General features: G+C 41.7%; 1 protein-coding gene across 4 annotated transcripts in view; it reads right to left on the reverse strand.

Annotated features, from left to right (window-relative positions):
• Positions 1–24,802, reverse strand: part of ADAMTSL3 (ADAMTS like 3) — a 793,440-nt gene that overhangs the window by 619,671 nt on the left and 148,967 nt on the right. For all 4 annotated transcript variants that reach the window (XM_077263637.1, XM_077263634.1, XM_077263636.1 and 1 more), the window contains exon 3: positions 3,855–3,974. In XM_077263637.1, the coding sequence (XP_077119752.1) occupies positions 3,855–3,974 (120 nt within the window). The remainder of the gene's footprint in view (positions 1–3,854; positions 3,975–24,802) is intronic.

The raw sequence follows: 24,802 nt of genomic DNA on the forward strand, positions 1-24,802 counted from the left end.
AGAGAATTAAAGGAAGTAGGTAGTGAGGAGGCATTAAATAAATACAGAAAATTAAATAAATTCTGTAAAAAGCAAATCAAGGCAGCAAAGATTGAGACAGAGAGACTCATTGCCAGAGAGAGTAAAAATAATCCCAAAATATTCTTTAACTATATAAATAGTAAGAAACTAAAAAATGACAGTGTTGGCCCCCTTAAAAATAGTCTGGGTGAAATGGTGGATGAGGATGAGGAAAAAGCCAATATGCTAAATGACTTTTTTTCATCAGTATTTACAAAAGAAAATCCCATGGCAGACAAAATGACTAGTGATAAAAATTCCCCATTAAATGTCACCTGCTTAACCCAGCAGGAAGTACAGCGGCGTCTAAAAATAACTAAAATTGACAAATCTCCGGGCCCGGATGGGATACACCCCCGAGTACTGCAGGAACTAAGTACAGTCATTGATAGACCATTATTTTTAATCTTTAAAGACTCCATAATAACAGGGTCTGTACCACAGGACTGGCGTATAGCAAATGTGGTGCCAATATTCAAAAAAGGGGCAAAAACTGAACTCGGTAATTATAGGCCAGTAAGTTTAACCTCTACTGTGGGTAAAATCCTGGAGGGCATTCTAAGGGATGCTATGCTGGAGTATCTGAAGAGGAATAACCTCATGACCCAGTATCAGCACGGGTTTACTAGGGACCGTTCATGTCAGACTAATTTGATCAGCTTCTATGAAGAGATAAGTTCCGGACTGGACCAAGGGAACCCAGTGGACGTAGTATATATGGGCAGCACGGTGGCGCAGTGGTTAGCACAGCAGCCTTGCAGCGCTGGAGTCCTGGGTTCTAATCCCACCTTGGACAACATCTGCAAAGAGTTTGTATGTTCTCTCCGTGTTTGCGCGGGTTTCCTCCAGGCACTCCGGTTTCCTCCCACATTCCAAAGACATACTGATAGGGAATTTAGATTGTGAGCCCCATTGGGGACAGTGATGATAATGTGTGCAAACTGTAAAGCGCTGCGTAATATGTTAGCGCTATATAAAAATAAAGATTATTATTATATGGACTTTTCCAAAGCTTTTGATACGGTGCCACACAAAAGGTTGTTACATAAAATGAGAGTAATGGGGATAGGGGAAAATATGGAAAAGTGGGTTGAGAGCTGGCTCAGGGATAGGAAACAAAGGGTGGTTATTAATGGAGCACACTCGGACTGGGTCACGGTTAGCAGTGGGGTACCACAGGGGTCAGTATTGGGCCCTCTTCTTTTTAACATATTTATTAATGACCTTGTAGGGGGCATTCAGAGTAGAATTTCAATATTTGCAGATGACACTAAACTCTGCAGGGTAATCAATACAGGGGAGGACAATTTTATATTACAGGATGATTTATGTAAACTAGAAGCTTGGGCTGATAAATGGCAAATGAGCTTTAATGGGGATAAATGTAAGGTCATGCACTTGGGTAGAAGTAATAAGATGTATAACTATGTGCTTAATTCTAAAACTCTGGGCAAAACCGTCAATGAAAAAGACCTGGGTGTATGGGTGGATGACAAACTCATATTCAGTGGCCAGTGTCAGGCAGCTGCTACAAAGGCAAATAAAATAATGGGATGTATTAAAAGAGGCATAGATGCTCATGAGGAGAACATAATTTTACCTCTATACAAGTCACTAGTTCGACCACACTTAGAATACTGTGCACAGTTCTGGTCTCCGGTGTATAAGAAAGACATAGCTGAACTGGAGCGGGTGCAGAGAAGAGCGACCAAGGTTATAAGAGGACTGGGGGGTCTGCAATACCAAGATAGGTTATTACACTTGGGGCTATTTAGTTTGGAAAAACGAAGACTAAGGGGTGATCTTATTTTAATGTATAAATATATGAGGGGACAGTACAAAGACCTTTCTGATGATCTTTTTAATCATAGACCTGAGACAGGGACAAGGGGGCATCCTCTACGTCTGGAGGAAAGAAGGTTTAAGCATAATAACAGACGCGGATTCTTTACTGTAAGAGCAGTGAGACTATGGAACTCTCTGCCGTATGATGTTGTAATGAGTGATTCATTAATTAAATTTAAGAGGGGACTGGATACCTTTCTGGAAAAGTATAATGTTACAGGGTATATACACTAGATTCCTTGATAAGGCGTTGATCCAGGGAACTAGTCTGATTGCCGTATGTGGAGTCGGGAAGGAATTTTTTTCCCCACGGTGGAGTTACTCTTTGCCACATGGGGTTTTTTTGCCTTCCCTTGGATCAACATGTTAGGGCATGTTAGGTTAGGCTATGGGTTGAACTAGATGGACTTACAGTCTTCCTTCAACCTTAATAACTATGTAACTATGTAACTAACCATGAGTGGAGAAATTGATTTTGTCTGAAAAAAGGCCAAGAAAGCAAAAATTCTGCCCTGGTATATAAACTTTTGAGCACAACTGTAGCACCAATATACTCTGTAGCATTTTATACCAATATCATAATTAATATAAATCAAGCAATGATAGAGTATATTTAGCCCATAAAAATACTTTTATTAATACTATTTTAAAACAAAAAACAATCAGATTCAATTTAATAGGGTAACTAAAGCAGAGGCTGTTGTAATTAAAGCAGAGACATTAAAGGGAACCTATTACCCCCCTGGCTTTTTTAACTAAAAGAGCCACCTTGTGCAGCACTAATGCTGCATTCTGTCAAGCGCCGCCTCCTCTGCATTCATTTATGTCCCCGGCGCCTGCACTGTAATTTTTTGTTCGGGCATGTGCAGTTTGCACTGCCCTTCGACTCACATCACATGATGTCTTTGTACATGCCCCTGCGTGTACCCACGGCCCAAGATCCCACCCCACAGTCTCTTCTGATTTATTCACACTGCGGGGTGGGATCTCGGGCTGTGGGTACACGCAGGCACATGTACAAAGACATCATGTGATGTGAGTCGAAGGGCAGCGCAAACTGTGCAAAAAACTTACAGGGGATGTAAATTAATGCAGAGGAGGTGGCGCCTGGCGCATGGAGGAAATGAGTGATGGCTGGGAGGCGTTTGTGTCCGGGGGAAAAGACATGCCCCCCGGACAGACTACAGGTATGGTGGGCACATTATAAAAACGAATATTTCAGCGATGGAAAGGACCCCAAATAAAAGAGCCACCTTGACAGAATGCAGCATTAGTGCTGCACAAGGTGGCTATTTTAGTTAAAAACGCCAGGGGGTGACAGGCTCCCTTTAGACACTTATACACATATTGGTAGTACTTCAAAAAATTCCATATATTGGTTTAGGTACCATAGCCTAACCTGATAATTCAATCTTTCCAGGATACATTCCCCATATAAATGCATGGTAGGCACATAATAAAAGAAAGGACTTACATAAAGTGACCACTGCTGTGTGTGTGTTGTCTCCACCATCTCAACGCACGTTTCGATGTTATCTTAGTCAGGATGTTATCTTTGATGTTATCTTCATCACACACCTCCTGATGAAGAAAACATTGAAATGTGCGTTGGGGCGGTGGAGACAACACACATACAGCAGTAGTCACTTTATTTAAGTCCTTTCTTTTATTATGTGCCTACCATGCATTTATATGGGGAATGTATTCGGGAAAGATTGAATTATCAGGTTAGGCTATGGTACCTAAACCGATGTCTGGAATTTTGCTGCTTATAATTCAGAAGAATTAATACAAGAGAAATATGTACAGCTGCTTATATACAAATATAATCTGATAGCAATTAGAATGTTATGATGTTTGCTAAGTAATTGATATGACCACATGAATTCATGATGTCAAAATGCAATCAGAAAGGATTTTTCTTGAAAATAAAATAAACATTGACTTACCTGGTCATCATAGCGGTAAGTTAAAAACTGCTCTCCAGTTGTATCTTCCAGAAAACTTCCTTGTGGCGAAAGGGCAAACTCAGGAAGGAAGTATGCTCCTTGCTCCTGATCAGCTGCAGCCTGTACAAAGATATGGAGGATGAGTTTCACAAGAGAAGCTATAATTTTCCAGTGAAGAGTGTGTATATTACAGAGGCTGACAATGGGGCATTTTAAGAGAGGTGGCAAGAGCCTGTCTAATAGAGAACTTCATGAATGCCAAGCAAGCAGATGATGAATTAGGAAAATGGCTTAATAAATGGAAATTAAAGGGGAAACAATTCTAGGCCATCCCGTTTAGAGTGTAAAACCTGGCCAGAAAATACCTCTATAAATGCAATTGAATCCAATGAATTGCAACATTATTGTACTTGTAAACCTGAAGCATAATAAATGGTTTATTCAGAATAGTAGGAATAAAGCAACTAAAGGAAACCTGTCAAGCATTTCATATTTCTTGAACAACAGGCAGCAGGAAAGAAAGACAGAAGGCCTAATTACAGTAATCTGTCTTTACTTTTAAAATACTGCAATACTTAAGAGAAACCATAGCTTGAAAAAGAAAAAAACTGATCATTGAGAAATAAGACTGGTCACATCAAAAAGAGTCTACTGGGTAACATCTAGCGGCTTCCCCCTGCCCATTCTGCCCAATTCATAGGTCACTCCAATTACACAGTTAGGGTATGTGCACATGTTGCGGATCTTGGTGCGGATCCAATGCGGATTGTCCGCTGCGGATTCGCAGCAGTTTTCCATGAGTTTACAGTACCATGTAAACCTATGGAAAACAAAATACGCAGTGCACATGTTGCGGAAAACATCGCGCGGAAACAGCATTGTTTATGCCGCAGCATGTCAATTCTTTGTGCGGATTCCGCAGTGGTTTACACCTGTTCCGCAGTGCGGGTTACCTGCGGATTTACCAATATCAGTCTGGAAAAATCCGCACCACTTTCTGCAACGTGTGCACGTGGCCTCAGGGCTCGCTCACACGAGTGTATAACATGGCCGAGTGCTATCCAATGTTTTATCAGATAGCACTTGGCCCAATGTTATACTATGGGGCAATGGAGATCTGCTACTTTTTTTCTCACGCCGATTCGTCATGAGAAAGCAATTGCAGTAATGATCGGATTGCTTTACAAGCAATTTGCCAGGAGGTTTGGATATTCATTGTTTCATGGAATTGTAGTTTAGGGGTAAATAAAAAATAAGATAATCAAGAAAAACTGCACCGGTGATAAGCTAAACTGTACCCCACAAGCTGCAGGCACCTATGCAGGAGGTGTGTGCACACCTGCTGACACTAAATAAATACCAATACCCCCAATATAGGATGCCGCGCTGTTATGACCTGGTGGTTACGGAGCGGTACTGAGATGACCTGGTGGGTAAAACCAATCATGGACCAGCTCAGAGGAGGTGGCAGCTCCACAGACAGAAATCACTGATATGACCTAGTGATTACGAAGCAGCACTGAAATGACCTGGTGGGTAAAACAAATAATGTACAAGCTCTTAGGAGGTGGTAGCTTTACTGACCGCAATCCCTACTCCTAACACCAACACTAGAAATAGCCGTGGAGCGTTCCTATCTCTGCCTAGACGCCTCTTCACAGCCTAAGAACTAGCTACCCCTGAAGATGGAAACGGAAAACTATCTCACCTCAGAGAAACCCCCAAAGGAAGATAGCCCCCCACAAATATTGATGGTGAGTGGAGAGGGAAATGACAAACTCAGAAATGAAACTAGATTTTAGCAAAGGAGGCCAATACTATCTAAATAGACAGAGATAGAAAAGGCTACTGTGCGGTCAGTATAAAAACTAAATGTCCACGCAGAGTTTACAAAAATAACCTCCACACCGACTCACGGTGTGGAGGGGCAAATCTGCGACCCCAGAGCTTCCAACTAGCCGAAATATTTCATAATGACAAGCTGGACAAAAGAGACATAACTTAAACTGAACAGAAGGTCATAAGCAGGGAAACACCCAAAAACTAGCAGAACTTATCTTAAGCTGAAATGAACTGGCCAACAGAGAACTTCCAGGAAAGAACTGAATCCACAGGAAAAACATTGACAGCTGGCATCAACTACAGCCAAAAGCCCAGTTAAATAACAAGGCCAGAGAACCGATTAGTGAAAGCAGCGGCTAAGTTCCACTCGAAACCACCAGAGGGAGCCCAAGAGCAGAACTCCCAAAAATACCATTCGTAACCACAGGATGGAGCCCAAGAACGGAATTCACAACACCGCGCTAAAAAAGGATGCTACTATTTGTGCCTAAAACATAGAACATAAAAACGGTAAATGCTAGGTTATATTACCTTGTGAATGTACCTGACTTGTCCACCGTAAAGGAAGTGAGCTGTTGCTGTGACCATGCCGTTCCCACTGTTGAGAGGAGAAGCGGTGTATTGCAGACCACAAGAGCAAGGGAGCGTCCTCCCAATCTGCTAAGTCCCCTGCACGCATGCTGCTGGATGTGCCGGTAAGCAGCCTCGGCCGATGGCGCCGCCGTGCAGTCACGTGGTGTGCGGGGGGCGTGGCTAAAGTGGTGACGTCACTTGTCCAACTGACGGACTGTAGCAAGGGGCCAATCCCGATGTGTTTCGAGGGAACCATCCCTTTTTCTCAAGAGAGGGACAGTTCCCTCAAAACGCGTTGGGGTTGGCCCCTTGCATTGTCCGTCAGTTGGCGCTTTAGCCACGCCCCCCGCACACCACGCGACTGCACGGCGGCGCCATCAGCCGAGGCTGCTTGCCTGCACATCCAGCAGCGTGCGCGCAGGGGACTTAGCAGATCGGTAGGACGCTCCCTTGCTCTTGTGGTCTGCAATACGCCGCTTCTCCTCTCAACAGTGCGAACGGCACGGTCACAGCAACAGCTTACTTCCTTTACGGTGGACAAGTCAGTTACATTCACAAGGTAATATAACCTAGCATTTACCGTTTTTATGTTCTATGTTTTAGGCACAAATAGTAGCATCCATTTTTAGCACGGCATCCTATATTGGGGGTATTGGTAAATAAAAAATATTTCACTTTATTAATAAATATTAAATACACACATTACTTCCCAAACTAAAATTGCATTTACAGTATTTGACAAGTCCCATCCTTTGAACTACAATGTGTTAAAATGATGTCCATCCCTTTACAGTAAGCAATGATTCGGCATTTAAAATGCTCTCCAATCCTAAGAATAATCCAGTCCTCAGCCAAAATAAATGGGTAGCCATATGTAACATCCATTTATTACAATGGCTAATAACACTAGTAGCTGCCTCCCCCCCATGGGTCATTAATGGAATCAATTATCACTAGTTGTGTGACTTATATGACATTCTTTATTTAGACAGTAGAAGTATTTTTGAAATCGAAATTACTTTGATTCAGTCCTAACATTCCATACACTTGATAACAAAGTTGCATTTATCAGAGAAGTGAGCACATACAGAACTCATAACCCAAGACGGATTTACCCTGGATCGTAGAGTGAACAATGTCTTGGTTGTAATAAAGTAGTCGACTGTCTTGTGTGAGATGTATTTACACTTGCATATAAAGTTACTATAAAAACGATGTGTAGCAAAAAGGAAGGAAATAGGAAATAGTAGAAAGCAGGGAGGAAAATAAAACAGTGAACTAGCAAGGTTTTAAATAATACTTTCCGGGTTGTGTAAAGCCTGCTCAGATAAAACTGTCTCTGACTATACAGATACATATCTCTACACAATATGATTTTATAGACATCTACTTTACTGTATATATGACATCAATAACCATCACACTGGGCTCATACAATGTCACAATGGTTGCACTTGTTATCGAACCTACTGTATAATTTTATCTCCCAATTCTTACATAAATTCGTACTGAATGGCAGGAACAATAGTAAGAATCTACTGTCCATGTAGAATATCCTGCTGGGGCTCTCAAATACTTAGCATATGTGACCACTGGCACTGAGAAAATTCAGTCAACTGGAAGGGTAAGAACATGAGCAGGCACCACGTAACAGAAATATCTGAATACAGGAGCATTTTCTTTAAGTTGAACCATTTTTTTCTAATTAAAAAAAGGAATATGAAATGCTAGGATAATCATAGGAAAATTTGACTTTATGGTTATAAATTAGAGTATTAGGCAACAATATTTCACTTACTCTAATTGTCGTAAATCTTAAAAAAAAAAAACACAAAATGACAGTCCATAAACTGAAAAGAGCATTACTATCTTGGCTTATAAAGGGGTTGTCCACTACTCAGACAACCCCTTTGGAATACCTATGCTTCCCCCCCAGTAAAATAAAAACACTTATAATCAACCCCGGTGTTGGTGCCGCTCCAGTGGTGTTGGCACTGGCTCTCCCAAGGCTCATGTGACATTGTTATGCCATGTGATCCATGAGGCCAATCAGCACTGGCTTCACTCTTCTAAGGACATAATTGACATCTGGAGGAAGTGAGAGAGCAGCTGCAGAACTCACTCCTTCCTCATGTCTTGATTTTTCCGAAGGAGGGGAGAATGAAGCCAGTGATGATTGGCCACAGGGATCGCATGACATAGCAATGTCACATGAGCTCTGGGAAAGCCAGTGCGGACACTACTGGAACAGTGCCGCACCGGATTATTTTACTGGGCGAATACATAGGAATTCAGAGGCATATCTGAAATTACTTCCAAGCACATGTGGTATCAAATCCAAAGTCCAATAGCTCTGAAAGGAAGTAATCCCATTATCATTAAGAGACAAGAGGCGGCAGGCAAGAGGGACAGGCATATGACCTGTACAAGTAGCAAAATTAGAAAGAGCATGAATTTAACTCCTGCTTGAGAGATAAGTATCCTAAAAAACTGTTTCAAAACATAATTTGCTCTAGGTACTAAAAAGCAAATAAAGCTACCAAAAAGAGCATAAAAATATTTTTTCTACAAACCAACAAAAAATGGTCTTATCAGGCTTCCTTTAGCTTAAAAAAAAATCTGGTCTAGACCGCAAAACATTCTTAATTCCCAAATGATTGTCTACAGCTCTGGCAAAAATTAAGATTTTTCTCTTTATAGGTATATTTTTGAGTAAAATGTAAATTGTTCTTTTATTCTATAAACTTCTGATAACATGTCTCCGAATTTCCAAGCAATAAATTTTGTATTTTTTTCTGAAAAGGAGAAATGGTCAAAATAAAAAAAAAACAAGAGTGCTTTCAAACCTCAAATAATGCAAAGAAAACAAGTTCATAATAATTTAGAAACAACAATACTAATGTTTTAACTCAGGAAGAGTTCAGAAATCAATATTTTGTGGAAAAACCATGATTTTTAATCACAGCTTTCATGCGTATTGGCATGCTTTCCACCAGTCGTTCACACTGCTCCTGGCGCAAAAATGTAAGCAGTTCTTCTTTCTTTGATGGCTTGTGACTATCCATTATCCTCTTGATTAAATTCTAGATGTTTTCAATGGGATCAGGTCTGGAGATTGGGCTGCCCATGACAGGGATTTGATGTGGTGGTCTCTTAATTTTTGCCAGAGCTGTATAGTGAATATAAAACGTCTGCACAACCCTATGTGTTCACAGGAAAAAATTTCATTTTTTGTTAACTGAATTGTACAATGGGTGACATTAAGGCTACATTCCCACAATAAGCTTTTTGGTGCATTTTTGAAGATGTGTATATTTGCAGAGTCGAACATACAGAGTCTTATAGTTCTAGCAAAGTAGATGGGTTTTATAGAAATCTCATGCCCACTGGGCTTCTTTTTAATTCAGAGTAAACTGACCTGTGGTGCGCATTTCAAATTCACATGTGAATTTCTCTTGTGGGAATGCTGAGTTTTTCTGTGAGGATTTTCCCCATAGATTTTCATTACGTGTGAAAATTACACAAGTAAAAAACACACATGTGTAAAAGTAAAATTCACAAGTAAAATTACGCACCTAAATATTCCAATAAAGTTGTCAAAGCCAAATACCAGGAAGTATCGAAAACAAAGCAACTTTATTTAAAGCATGACATACCAAAAAGAGACAAAACCGCAGTGTCAAAAACACAATAAAAACAAATGGTCAAAAAATGCCCACAAAAACGTAATAAAAAAACAGAAGTAACCTAATTTAAATAATAGGAGCAGAAACGGTGCCGGACACCAAATCAAAAACCAAAAGCTCATCGTGGTGACATAGCCTAAAGGAGGGAAAAATTCTGAAATGATTCTTGGTGTGATTTTTTACTGGCATTGTAACAGGCGTGTGCAGACTTTTTATATCCGCTGTATCCTCTTTTTTATATACCTGTACCCTAGTTGTGCCTCATTCTGAAGCCTGCATTTACCATGTCCTGCAGAAGTTTATCTTGTGTAGTACGCTTTCGTATAGGTGTCCATATTTGTACTACAATGTCATGTACAGCGCTATCTAATATGTTGGTGCTATATAAATAAAGGGGTTGTCCCATTATAGGAGATGATAAATACATTAATATGGTTTGTTAAAGGAAACTACGACACAGTCCCATCCGATCAATAAGCCATAACATTTGGTGATGAAAACGCCTTGCTAATAATCATTTCACAGACTCTCATAACCCACTTGAAAACTGTAAAGTACTATGAGCTGCCGTTATGAACAGAACACGTTAACATTGTTTATTCCATTATGCCTAGTTTTTATACTTATAAGCGGAAGGGCAGGACAGACAGATATTTCCTCCAGCATCTGGCAAAATAAAAAGGCCACATATTTAACAGCTACTGTATTGCACACATGCCTGACTTTGCTTCTGTTTGCTATTTCCCAAATAAGCATAGTAAATGAAAAATCAGAGTTTCATTCCAGAGGTGTCTGCATAAATGCCACAAACTCTAAGAAAAAAGTCAGAACTGAAATAACCTTGTAAAAATATAACATATTATTATCCAATTAATTATAAATTACCACACGTCTTTCAAAAACCATAAATCTCTACACACTTCCCATACTGAAGAAGGGACCCGACTTTGCTTTTTCACACACTTTTTATTATCTAATAAACATTTTGCCATTACACAGAAAGTGCCTATGTAACCACACAGGAAGCCCAATTGCTTAAACCACAAACCACTTCTCCAGTGATGGTAATGGGAGGTTAGAGGGTGTATGAAGGTTTCTGGTGAAACTTCACTTGTGCCTACTTGGAGATATTGTTCTATAATAAACAGATACTATAAAATGCATTTTATTATATTTGGTGAATTAGGAGCTAAAATGATTTTAATAACTATTATACAGTGTGTGACACTGATCATTTCTCACGGACAAGTTGTAAGTTAGAATAGTCAAAGAGTCCGAAGGTCAGAAAGCCAGGAGTGTATGTCATATACAGAAGGAAGAGAAAAAGGCGTAGTCAAGTAATGGTCCAAGGTCAAAATACCAGAAAGATAGCGGATCAGAACAAAAAAGTTAAACAGACGGATGATCAGGGCGAGGTCCAAGGTTGAAAGATCAATAAAAAGACCACAAGGCACAAAGAGACAAACCACACAAAAGCTGAATATACGTCTGGCAGAGGTCTGGGACTAACAGCCCAGTTAAGTAGCTGGGCAATTATCTGTGACAATGAGCACCTGGAGACAGCCAGCACCTCCCAGTCTCAGATTGGACAGCAAAGCTGTCAATCGAAACACGGACAGCTCAACAAGCCCCTGCACCAGAATTTTTGAAAATGTATTAAAAAGAAAAACTGAAATATCACATGGTCATAAGTATTAAGACCCTTTGCTCTGACACTCATATTTAAGTCACATACTCCTTCATTGGAGTCCAGCTGTGTTTAGTTAAACTGATAGGACTTGATTTGGAAAGGCACACACCTGTCTATGTAAGACCTATATATGGTCAATGGAACTGGCCAAGGAGCTTAGAGACAGAAATGTGGCAAGGCACAGATCTGGCCAAGGTTGCAACAGAATTTCTGCAGTACTCAAGGTTCCTAAGAGCACAGTAGCCTCCATAATCCTTAAATGGAAGAAGTTTGGGACCACCAGAAGTCTTCCTAGACCTGGCCGTCCAGCCAAACTGAGCAATCGTGGGAGAAGAGTCATGGTGAGAGAGGTAAAGAAGAACCCCAAGATCACTGTGGCTGAGCTCCAGAGATGCAGTAGGGAGATGGGAGAAAGTTCCACAAAGTCACTATCACTGCAGCCCTCCACCAGTCGGGCCTTTATGGCAGAGTTGCCTGATGGAAGCTTCTCCTCAGTGCAAGATATATGATAGCCCTCATAGAGTTTGCTAAAAAACACATGAAGGACTCCCAAACTATGAGAAATAATATTTTCTGGTCTGATGAGACGAAGATAGACCTTTCTGGTGATAATTCTAAGCAGTATGTGTGGTGAAAACCAGGCACTGCTCATCACCTGCCTAATACAATCCTAAGAGTGACACATGGTGGTGGGAGCATCATGCTATGGGGGGGTGTTTTAGCTGCAGGGATATGGTGACTGGTTGTCATTTAAGGAAACATGAATGCGGCCAAGTACAGAGATATCCTGGATGAAAACTTCTTCCAGAGTGCTCTGGACCTCAGACTTGGACGAAGGTTCACCTTACAACAAGACAATGACCCTAAGCACACAGCAAAAATAACAAAGGAGTGGCTTCAGAACAACTCTGTTGACTGGCCCAGCCAGAGCCTTGACCAAAACTCAATTGAGCATCTCTGGAGAGACCTGAAAATGGCTGTCCATCAATGTTCACCATCCAACCAGATGGAACTGGAGAGGATCTGCAAGGAAGAATAGCATAGGATACCCAAATCCAGGCAAACACTTGTCGCATCATTCCCAAGAAGACTCATGGCTGTGCTAGCTCAAAAGGGTGCATCAATTCAATACTGAGCAAAGGGTCTGAATACTTATGACTAGTGTTGAGCGATACCTTCCGATATTTGAAAGTATCGGTATCGGATTGGATCGGCCGATATCCAAACAATATCGGATATCGCCGATACCGATACCCGATACCAATACAAGTCAATGGGACACAAATATCGGAAGTGATCCTGGATGGTTCCCAGGGTCTGAAGGAGAGGAAACTCTCCTTCAGGCCCTGGGATCCATATTCATGTATAAAATAAAGAATAAAAATAAAAAATATGGATATACTCACCCTCGGACGAGCCCTGGCTGTCACCGCTGCAAGCGTCTGCCTCCGTTCCTTAGAATGCAGAGTGAAGGACCTTCGATGACGTCGCGGCTTGTGATTGGTTGCGTGACCGCTCATGTGACCGCTCACGCGACCAATCACAAGCCGCGACGTCATCGCAGGTCCTACACTCACTGCATTCTTAGGAACGGAGGCTGCCGGTTGCACCGCTGAGGTCCAGGGTCTGTCGGAGGGGTGAGTATATCCATATTTTTTATTTTTATTCTTTAATTTTTACATGAATATGGATCCCAGGGCCTGAAGGAGAGTCTCCTCTCCTCCAGACCCTGGGAACCATACGCATCGCACACGCCTGGGAACTTATAGGAACTTCCGATTCCGATTTCCGATATCACAAAAATATCGGAACTCGGTATTGGAATTCCGATACAGCGAATATCGGCCGATACCCGATATTTGCAGTATCGGAATGCTCAACACTACTTATGACCATGTGATATTTCAGTTTTTCTTTGTTAATAAATTTGCAAAAATTACTACATTTCTGTTTTTTTTCAGTCAAGATGGTGTGCAGTGTTAATGAGAAAAAAATGAACTTTTTTGAATATACCAAATGGCTGCAATGAAACAAAGAGTGAAAAATTTAATGGGGTCTGAATACTGTCCGTACACACTGTATATGTCACAACAAAGTTAAATCTGGTGAAGATCAATGACTATCTTGCCTGATTGCACATTTCACAGTTTCTAAATATAAAAGATTTTTATGATCCATGATTATTATGCCCGGATAAAACTGCCCCCTCAAAAAAATGACGCCGCTCTTTAAAAGCCCATTTAAATGCCAGAGTTCAATGTTACTAATGTCATAGCTTTTCTCAGCCAATGACAGTTTCCTATACGTATATGCACACAGATGCCATTTTATCTGGAGATGCACCTGTTACAATATAGCATACCCACTTCAGACTCGTCAACTTCTACAATAAATGGCAGAGTGACATCAGGCTGCTTAAAACACTTTTTCAAGGTATCAAATGCTTCCCTGCTCGGACTGGACCATTTGGAAAAGTTCATTCCTTTCCTGGTCATATCTGTCAGAGGTTTGGCCACTATTGAAAAGTTTTTGATAAACTTACAGTAGTAGTTGGCAAAACCAAAAAAACCTTTGTAACGCTTTTAAGTTCTCAGGACGATCCCAATCCAGTACTGCCAAGACTTTCGCTGGATCCATGAGAAAACTGGTGGACAATAATAAATAATCCAGAAAAGGTATCTCCTGAACATACATTTCTCAGGTTTGACAAATAATTTATTGTCTCTAAGTATCTGAAAGGCCTGCCTGACATGTACCTGATGTGATTCGAGGTCAGGTGAATAAATTAATGTCATCAAGATAGAGCACAACTAGAGATGGGCGGACACCTGGATGTTCAGGTCCGGTGGGTTCGGCAGAACAGCTACAAAAAGTTTGGGTTCATGTACAAAAACAGTACCCAGACCCGAAACTGGACCACATTCACTTGAATGGGGGGCACGAACATCCAGTGTTTGCCACGCTGTCATGTGCATGAACCGCTGAATCATATCAGAAACGGTGTTTGCACAACAAACACCCGATGATAGGGCAGTCGAACCCGAACAGTAACACGAACTTCCTGGTGAAGTCCGTGTTTGGTGACCATCTCTAATCACAACAAATCTATTTGCCATGTGACTAAAAACATCATTTACAAAGTGCTGAAGGACAGCTGGAGCATTAGTCAACCCAAATGGCATCACCAGGTTTTCATCATGTCCCTCAGGTGTATTGAAGGCTGTTTTCCACTCGTCCCCCCTCCTTAATACAAAAGTGGTCATACGCCCCCATGAGATCAAGTTCAGAAAACCATTTTGCTCTTATGGTCTGGTTAAAGAGGCCCGGGATGACAGTGAGAGTATAAGGATCCCAGACCGCGATCTGACTGAGTTCGTTGAAATCTAGGCAGGGGTGTAAACCCCCATCTTTTTTATTTACATTTGGTGTGCACGGGATCATGCATTTTTGCTATGGAAATGCCTCAGTTTTCAAAGAAAGCATACCAGCTCCATTTGGTCTGTGGGATCTATTTAATAATGTGTATAGCTGAAATTGTGTAATCTGTTGTCACTTCAGCATTAGAAATAGAAAAGACAAAGGAAATTTTAACTTAATTTTCACTTGGCAAATTATATTTTAACATTTACATTAGCTAGGAAAAATATAAAAATATATATTGTCTTGGCATATTTTATAACAATGATAAACAATTCTCTACTTTTTGCAGTCATTGGAACAATCTGAATTGAGACAAACTGGCTCGTGCTGGAAAGATAAGAACAATAAATTCTGATAATTTGCAGAATGTTTTCCTCCTGGGGAAACGGTTTAATCTAAACATTACATGATGACTAGTGCTGCTATCTAAATAGGAGCAGAATTCAGAGCAGCTCTGATGCTCATAAAATATAACAAATATCATAGATAGCGACAGACGCCAGGAAGACAACGGAGGCCGGTACAATGCCCAAATGAGCAGCCACTAGCACTGCAGTAAGCGTCTATAGATACTTTATCACTGTTACCATATGCCAACACGTAGATCATCACCATAAGCATAATGTACTGTACCTGCTGTCAACCATAGCCAAAGAATTCCATAGGCAGAGAATTTCCAGTCTTTTTTATCTAGTGCTTCTAAGAGAAAAATTAGTATTTTAAGAAATGACTGTGGATGTCTCATTAATTCCGAGTGAAGGGTCCCTCCTGCACAGTGGAAACCTGGAAAATGTGTGGACTGATTTCTTCATTGTTTTGCAGACAGCTCTACAATCATATAATCCAAAGTCCAGTTAGTGGATCTGAGCAGCTCCTTCTTCCCATGAAACTGGCTTGCATGACCCTGACATTCCCATGCCAATCAAAGAACATAAACAAGGCTAACCCCTTCCAGAAACACAGTGAACTATTTTTCACATTTCTTTTTTGACAGTGGCAGACAAAACAACATTAACCCTCAGATGCTCCGCACCGTATGCACTCCAGTGTTATACTGCTACAACTGGTTTATAAATGGGCTATGCTATACACCGATCTGTACTGTAGAGATTTCTACTCTATTTCTATCTTCCTCTATATGGGGGTATTCCCATCTATACATGATCAGGAATAGTATGATCAGCGGAGGTCCAACCTCTCGGCCCTCTAATCTGGAAAAACAAAATATATTAATCCTTTTGGCATTTCTTCTGCACATTGGCACTGTGAATCTGCCTTCTGTACAGAGAACTACAACTAACCGTGCATATATAACTGCAGTGCCAACTGCTAAATGGCCACCGAGCGGCTGTACACAAGCCAAGTGACCCTCATTTAATGGCTGAATGCACATAATTTTCCATAGAAAAGAAAGTGGATTTGCACATACTGTCCCGTGCAACAAAATCCTTTATTGTGGCATCATCATACCAACAGCAGGCAGAGCAAAGTACTGCAGTGCGCTGGCGCCGGGACAGGTCAGAGAGGCCCAGCACCTGCGCACTGCAGTACTTTGCTCTGCCCTCAACAGGTCAAAGTACGCCTGCGCCGGAGCTGCGGCGTGAAGACCAGAAGAGGACATCATGGAATGAAGATAGGAGGCGCCGGACCCGGACCTGAGACGTCCATCGGACCCGGACCGCAGCGGGGAATGCCCCTGGGTGAGTATAATCTAACGTCTTTTTCTCCTCTTTTAGGTAACATCGGGGGCTTATCTACAGCATTACAGAATGCTGTAGATAAGCCCCTGATGCCGGTGAGCTTACCTCACCATCGATTTTGGGGGTGACAGGTTCCCTTTAATTTAATATAAAGGAACCAGTTAGGTCTGTAAATATCATTGGCGTGTTCAGTAAACTGATGTTCTCTAGATAAGACATATTCACAAAAAACAGGGATATTGACGTATTTTGAAAAACTAATGATCGTTCATATATTGATTATGCATTGTTTCAGTATTACTGATTGCCAGAATTTAGACTTGAATCCTGCATCTTTCTGCAGCAGGTCAGATCTCTATCTCATATTCACAGAGATCGCCATACACATTTTTCTATCTTTTATCTTTAGCTATTCCTTTGTAATTGTAAGACGTATTCTAAATAAATTTATTTTTTACTCAAATCACCTGTGAAAACCACATCTTTGCTATGAGTGCAGATTACCGATATATAGAATGGAGATTTGTTGTAGTTCCCAGCCGAGCAATGCTGTGAAGGGAAAATAAGAATAAGGGCTACAACTTCTAAAGGTTTAGTCCAATAAAACTGCTTCTAGATGTTGGGCCACAAAAGGACGGACTAAGAAAAGCACAGCAATGCCATGCATTCCACTCTTGTACTTTTCTCGTTGGTTTTCATACTGACAGGAGAAAACTGGAAAACATTAGTGCAAAATATGGTCTTACCCGGATATAGGATATGAGAACGATAGGTGCAGGGATGTGCTCACATGGCGGGGTTGTGTGCCACAACACCAAAGAAAGGTCAGTAGAACAGCTGCTACAGATCCAAGATACATGCAATGGAAGGAAAAACCATAGAGGATGGAAAGAAGAAAATCCATCCTGTATGATTTTTAAACTGGGCATAATATGCTCTGATTTCTATTTTAAGTTGAGTATTCCTATCTCTGTTATGGCATGTATCTCAGATTTGCCATACCAGTATGGTCAATGTAGGTTCCAACTCTTGGCCTCCTGATCTGAACAATGGAAAAACACCAATGTCTTTGCCATTTTCCCTGCAAACTGCCACTCCAGGTAAACCCTCTGTCCACAGAACTACAACTAACTCAATTTATGTGAATGAGTATATCTTGTAGTTCCACGAGAGACAAAAGATGGGACCACTGCTCAGCATCTAAATAAAAGATGGAGCTGCAGTTCTTAAAGGGTTCTTCCCATGTCATCCTTCCACAGCTGAGAATAACCGCTTCTAGAAGCCAACTCGGAAGTTACAGTACACTTACATCAAAGGAAGCTTTTCTATACTGTTGCCATAACTCCCATTGATTTCTATGGGAGTTACACAAACAGTGAAGTGGGACTTCATTCTTGAGATTTCAGGAGACTTTATTCATGTCTCAGCCATGAAAAGCTGAGATGGGTATAACCCTCTAAGTAGCACTACAACCTCTTCATTCTACGAAGTGTAGGGGTTACAGCAGTCAGACTCTTATCAATAAGACCATCATACCATATTGCAGGTGATAGATTGAAGGAAATCTCTGTAAACTCTACCAAAAGAGAAACTTCTAGTCTAAACTGGTTTATTTGGGGATCTCCTTTACATTTACCAGTATCCAGTTATCCTACTCTATAAGGTTCAGAGGCTGGAGGGTGAAGATCACAGTGATTAACCTTGTCCATTTTCTTTGTGTTTGCAATGTCTTTGGCTCTAGCAGTAATTCTACAATTTGGAATCTATTTTCATTTGGAAAACATTTGTATGTTTTTTTAAAGCAGAATTTTTTTCTGTTTCCTTACTTTATAACTAAATATTCTCACTCCCTCTGCCAAACTCTTTGAATCCCATTGTTACTATTGAACACAGAATCCAAGAGTTTTAATTCACAGGAGTGGAGTCTGGCTGTCACTGTCATCAGAAGGTGCTATTACATCCCATGATTACGAGGTAGTTGTATATCCCAATAATTTCATGCGAAGTATCAATTCAGGGGCATCTTTTCTTTGAACCAGACACAAACATGCTAGCACTCACACCACGATTAGAATCATGCGATGCTTTTATAGCCACAGCTTTCTGGGACCTTGCCACTTGACCAATCCGAGCTGCTTCAGGACCTGAGCATGTGACCTCCAACCACCAATGAGTGGTCGTCACACAAGCATGCTCAGAAGGCATAAATCAGGACTTCGTCCCAAGAGCGTCTGCTCGACGCTGACTAATGCTGGTTGCTATAGCTGGACCTGGAACGGCAGCAGCAACCAGAAGCACAGCATTAGCCTGAGCAAGACGCTGGGATCGGCGTCTCTGCTGAGCAGGATCCTCTGTGGCTGAGAATGAGAGACCGCAGAGGACGTGGCTTGAGATTCCCCCTGCGCAGCTGTAGAATCTCAATGCCTAACAAGCTGGCAGTGGAGGAGATGGAGAAATTCATTTCTCCACCTCTTCCGCAGCTGTGCTCCAATTCTCTCTGTGTGAGAGGATCAGTGAATAGTAGCATGACACTCGGCTCCTGCTTACAGCAGAGCAGGAGCCAAGAGTCATTAGCATATCGCATCCGACGCTTTCACATTGGATGCCTTATGCTAGTGTGAACCCGGCCTAAATGTTACATTCTTTTAGTTACTTTCACTAACGACAATCTAAAAGACAAACCATAAGTGATTGGGACTAGAACCTTGGAGCATAAAATCAGTCTTTTGGCAGAAAAAGAGATCAGTTTATTTTGGACTGTTAAATCTTTAAAATTCTGTGATGAATGTGAACGCAAACCTAGAGGCCTAAGGGTTTCAAAGATATATCACAGTTTCAAAATGACAAAGAATTCCAGTCTGAACGGGAGAAAATAGGTAGATATTATTCACAATAACTATAAATGGTTTTAAAATGAAGTAAAAAAGAATATATAGAATTGAGTATTGAATGGCAAAGGGCAAGAGCAGAACTTTGTGTACGCCTTAAAGAAAATCAAGCGCAAGCATTTAAAAAAAAAATGAAAAAATTATTGATTCATATCCAGGCGGAAATAAAGCAAAGAAAAAATGAGAAATTCATCAGAGATACAGTAAAAATGATTGTGACTTGGGACACATTTTTTATTGGAACAAAAATAAACAAACTATAAGAAGTAATAGAGCACAAAAAATATAAAGAAAAACAAAAACAATCAAGGAAAGGGTTCTCCCCATTTGATTGAACACACAATAGACTGCCTTGGGTCTGATCCAAAAGTCCTGCGGTTTGCCTGAAAGGGTTAATTACCCACCGCAAGTTGGTGACTATCAAAAATTAATATTAAAGAGAGAAGTGAGATGGATTATTAAAGCTAATGCAGAAGTTCCAACTAAATGATAAGATTGACATGTCTGTGTTTTTATAAGATATGTGTTTTTCAATGTTTGTATACACGATGACGTTTTACTAAGGACAGCCCTAAAAGGAAGTAGATTTCAGTCAGTGTATACTTGGACCTATAGAAGCGTTGCTGCTATGCAAAACAGCCTTCATCCTCCATGCTCCCGGCTTCCCCCAGACATCACTTTATGCCCCGTGATATGGAATAAAGTACTATTTTATGGAACGGCGAGTGTCGATTTCCTTGCTTTTTTTTGGCACCTTATTCCATTATAGAAGCTGAGCACCACCACCATATTCTGATGAACTATATGGAGTATTACCAGAGGTTTCTGTGCACAGTGGTTTATCTGATTAGTGCGTTATCTCCCTTTTGGATTCTTTTAGTAAATACAAGTAATCTATACATACAAGCTAATCGACCATTAAAAAATCACTTATGAATTTTCCAATATGATATGCATGTACTAACGGAGCATCCAGACGGGAACTTTTTGTTTCAACTAGAAACTTGGGAGCATTAAAATCAGTTTCTCCTTAAAATGTAGACATATAGTAAAAATATAGAAATTATGTGTGTAATAACAGTAAAATTAGACATCCCATAATTTCTTCCAGATGCCCCTGAGGTTATGCCTGATAGCAATTCACTCATAGGAAACTAAGATTTCAGGAAAAGTATATGAGTGGAGGCAATAGGACAGGTCACCAGAGCCTTCTAGTCTTCTCTCACAGTCCCACAGTGGATAGGGGATTAAGTGAAAGAACAGGGAGTGCTCCGGACGTTACACATACATTTTGTAGATAAAAGCATTGGTTTCTAACATCCTTTCAGCCATGACCAAGTGTAGACAAAACGGATGTCTACTAATGCTGATGTCAAAATGAGTCAAGGTTTTCTGGTGTCCTGGCTTTACATTACTAATCCTCCATAAACAAAACTCAGCATTAAGGGAACATAATTTATATGAAAGTGATCGAACAACCAGTAACATGGATCCAGAATAAAAAAAGAGACTGTTCTATAACCAGTAATGATTTCAGATACTTACAGCCAAACGAACAGAAGGCAACATGTTACATCCAGCAATTAGGCAACACAAGCTCTAATGGCTCCAGACACAGATACACTGCTGGATTGTTTGGGTTGCTGCCATGAATATGTCTGGACCATCATACTCAGAGATTTGTGAGTGTGCCCAAGTGGTTTCTGGCAGCAAGTGGATAAATGATGGTTGTTTAAAGCTGATACCCTGTTCCGAGTATGTGTACGTACTTTCATAGTGTCTATCACTGACTTTACATAACAGTAGCCTGCATTGTTACATTCAAGAAGCAATTGAACTTGACATCTAGGCTAAAAGTTATAACATTAAGTCTTGAACTAAAAAATATTTGAGGATTTTACTGAATCAATAAATACTAATCCATCAATTTATAACTTAACACTAACTTGTGACCTATTTCAGTTTCAACCATTCGAGTTGTTTTTCTATTTTGCTATTCATTTGGTGATCATACAAAATGAACTCCAGTAATTCAGCCCCATGAGATAAGCATCTGGATTGCTTCCAACATCTCTGCATTTGTTACTGTACAAAGGATGTGGTTACAACAAAAACACTAGACGTTCAATTCCAACGAATCTGCTGGTAGCGATATAACACTGTGGTGGACAAAAATGTCTCAATAAAGACCCATCAGAAATCCATCTCTGTATGTGAACCCCGACAGATACATACACAGAACTCAAATATGGCATTGTGAAAGAAGCCAATGAAGCAAAATGTCACAGTAATTAAGATATGTATTGTTTAGTATAGAACAGGCAAAGAAAACAAAATAAAAGGGACTAGGGGTGATTATACTGATATATATTACCAGTATTCCTGATTACTGTCGCAGCAGATCAATAACCCATACTATGAATGCAAACACTGTCTAGGATTAAGCAATGCGCGCTATCCATCCTTATATACTTTATTTCTGTATTCTTTTCTATGACGTTACACTGTTAATTATCGATGTTTGTGACATCACTGTGTACATTACATGGCTCCAAGAAATATCAGAGTACAGACAAAATCAAGGACTGCGTCACATCCTGTAACTTCAGTAGCCTCTGAGTAGGACGTCAATAGATGAACTATGAAGGAAAGGGGAGTCCCACTGAACCAGACTAGAAACCAGGGCAATTTTCCTGTTAAAGAGGGCTTGATGACCGGGGGCACTAAACGACTGCCAATCAGCTACCTGTTAACTGACTGGCGGATGTTTAGTAATCTGTTTAGGCAGGGAGAGCGCACTTCAGATGTGCACTGATTAATACATTACCAAAAAAGGGGGTCCCAATAGTAGAACAGCCACCTCCAATCAATATAATCAACTCCTAATCACCAGAAAATAACTGGTGAAATACCGAGGCTAAGACAGAAATATATAAAATAGATATCTTTATTAACACACAAAATGTAAAATTACATATAAAACAAGACAAGGAGATTTCAAAAAAATAACGAAATAACTGATGGTTACATGTTTACAAAATTCCAATGGTCCACACACTACACAGGTTAAAGGTATATACCGGTAAGTTGCTCATTTAAATACAATGTATCTCAAAGATATATTTCTTTTTATTTCATATAGGGCAAAGCAAAACACCTTTATTGTCTATAGAAAACTCTCCTTTAGCCCAGTGTAAAGTGCAAAAATGCTGTGCAAATATGCTCATTAATTAAGTCCTGTAGCAGCAATGGTAACTGGCACTATATAAAGTGCTCTGTGCTGTGAAAAGGAATGCAATTTATAAATGGGCCCACGTGACGTTTACTATATCTTACCCTAGTATATAATCCTATGCACATGCAGCGCCCCAGAGTCCTGGTCGTTGCAGTAGCATGGTTCAGCCACTAAGGGGAGCCATGCTGCGTTCGATGGCACGGAAGGAGTTCTCTGAGCAGGTATCACAGACACCAATACATTTCACAGCTGGGCCTCCGGGGGGAGCTAAGGGTGCTATTCATTAGGCCACTCCCCACCATAGTGGGTAAACTGGGGGTCAGGCAGGAAGTTAGTGAGAACGCTGACGGGATTGAACGGAGCAACACCTGGTGGCAGAGGGTGTTGTGAAGGGAGAGACTGTAGGGTCTCTGCCAGGGGTGGGATCCTGGCAGAGGCTTGGCATGGAAAGAACGTAACGGGTCCGCGCAGGCTCCTGGAAGCGGCGGGACTCAGGAAAGGACTAGAAGCGAGATAGATTGTGCTGAGTGAGAAACGAAATCAAGCGAAAGGAGATACCAGTGAGGGTTGTGCTGAAAGAGGCAGCACCTTACTGAGGCGCACTACCGGTGGCCGGAACGCCGAGGAGGTAAAGAGTTTCAAGCCATACCTCAGACCTACGGCAGGGCAGTTAGCTTGAGGCGGACTGTCTCACGCATCACCCAGGAAGGCAAAGGGGGGTACCAACAGGAGAGGGGCGCAGATAGAGTCCCGGAAGATCTCCGAGCCTCCCCGTCATACGGGTGCGTTCCTACCATAGTATCTGGAGGGACGAGGAAGATCATTGCGAATTAAGTTGTTGTGAGGGAACACGAGAAACAGACACAACAGTTGTGGGGTACTTTCCGTAAGCACAGCAGGGAAGGACTGCAACACATAGCGCTAGAAGGAAGGCACCGATTTCCACCTGCAAGGAGAGCTCTGGAAGTGCCATTGGACCGGCCGGACTTGCGCAGCCTGGTGAGCCGTATTCCGGACTGAGGACCCAGAGAGCTTCAGTAAAGAGGTAAAGAGACTGCAACCTGGTGTCCTCGTTATTTACCGCGACCTGCACCCCACAACTGCATCGCTACAACATCACTTATTGCACCGGACGTCCCCCACTGACAGACAGGGCCACGGACCGGGTCTAGCCACCGTGACAACCCCAGGACTGAGACCTAGAGGCCCGGCTCCGGGTACCCCTCGGCCCTGCGGCGGTGTGGGGGCGCTCCAACTTGGCGTCACGAACAGGATCTACTTAAGCCTGAAGAATCAGGTCATGTGTGCCTAGAGACTGTGATTTACTGTGCTTGGACTGTACTTTATTGCAAGACTGTGTGCTGTGCCATTTGCCGCCAAAATCCGCCGCCATTGCAGCGCTGAGGAGAGCGCAGGAAGAGAAGAAGGGCGTGGAGTGGGCGTAGACAAGCTGGAGAGCGCGAAGAATAATGGCCGCCCAGTCTAAATATTTCTGTGCAGTGAGGACGTGTCCGTCAGCAGCAGAGATCCGCCTCCTGATCCTTAATGGGGGGCGGAGGCAGAGAAAACGAAACTGCTCACGCAGGAGAGAGCGGGAAAAGGACCAGGAAGCGACCCACGTGGAGGACGCTATGGCCAGCAGCTCCGAACCCGACAGCGGGGTTGAAGTGGAAATCTCCCCTGCCTACCCGGACGAGCCCAGCAGCCTGTCCTCTGTGGATAACACCAAATTCCTGAGAGCCGAGATGGAGGATTTATATACCCGGCTCCTCCAACTGAATGTGAGAGTCCAGGCCCCGCATCAGGCGGTGCCGGCAGCGGGTTCCCGGACATCGGAGGAACCAGCGGGACCTGTTGCGGAAAGTGGATTCGTACCGGTGAGTGAGTCCCCCGGTCCTGCCCCACCAGCCGAGG

Source organism: Ranitomeya variabilis, chromosome 5 (assembly GCF_051348905.1).
Source record: "Ranitomeya variabilis isolate aRanVar5 chromosome 5, aRanVar5.hap1, whole genome shotgun sequence".
Taxonomy (NCBI): Eukaryota; Metazoa; Chordata; class Amphibia; order Anura; family Dendrobatidae; genus Ranitomeya; species Ranitomeya variabilis.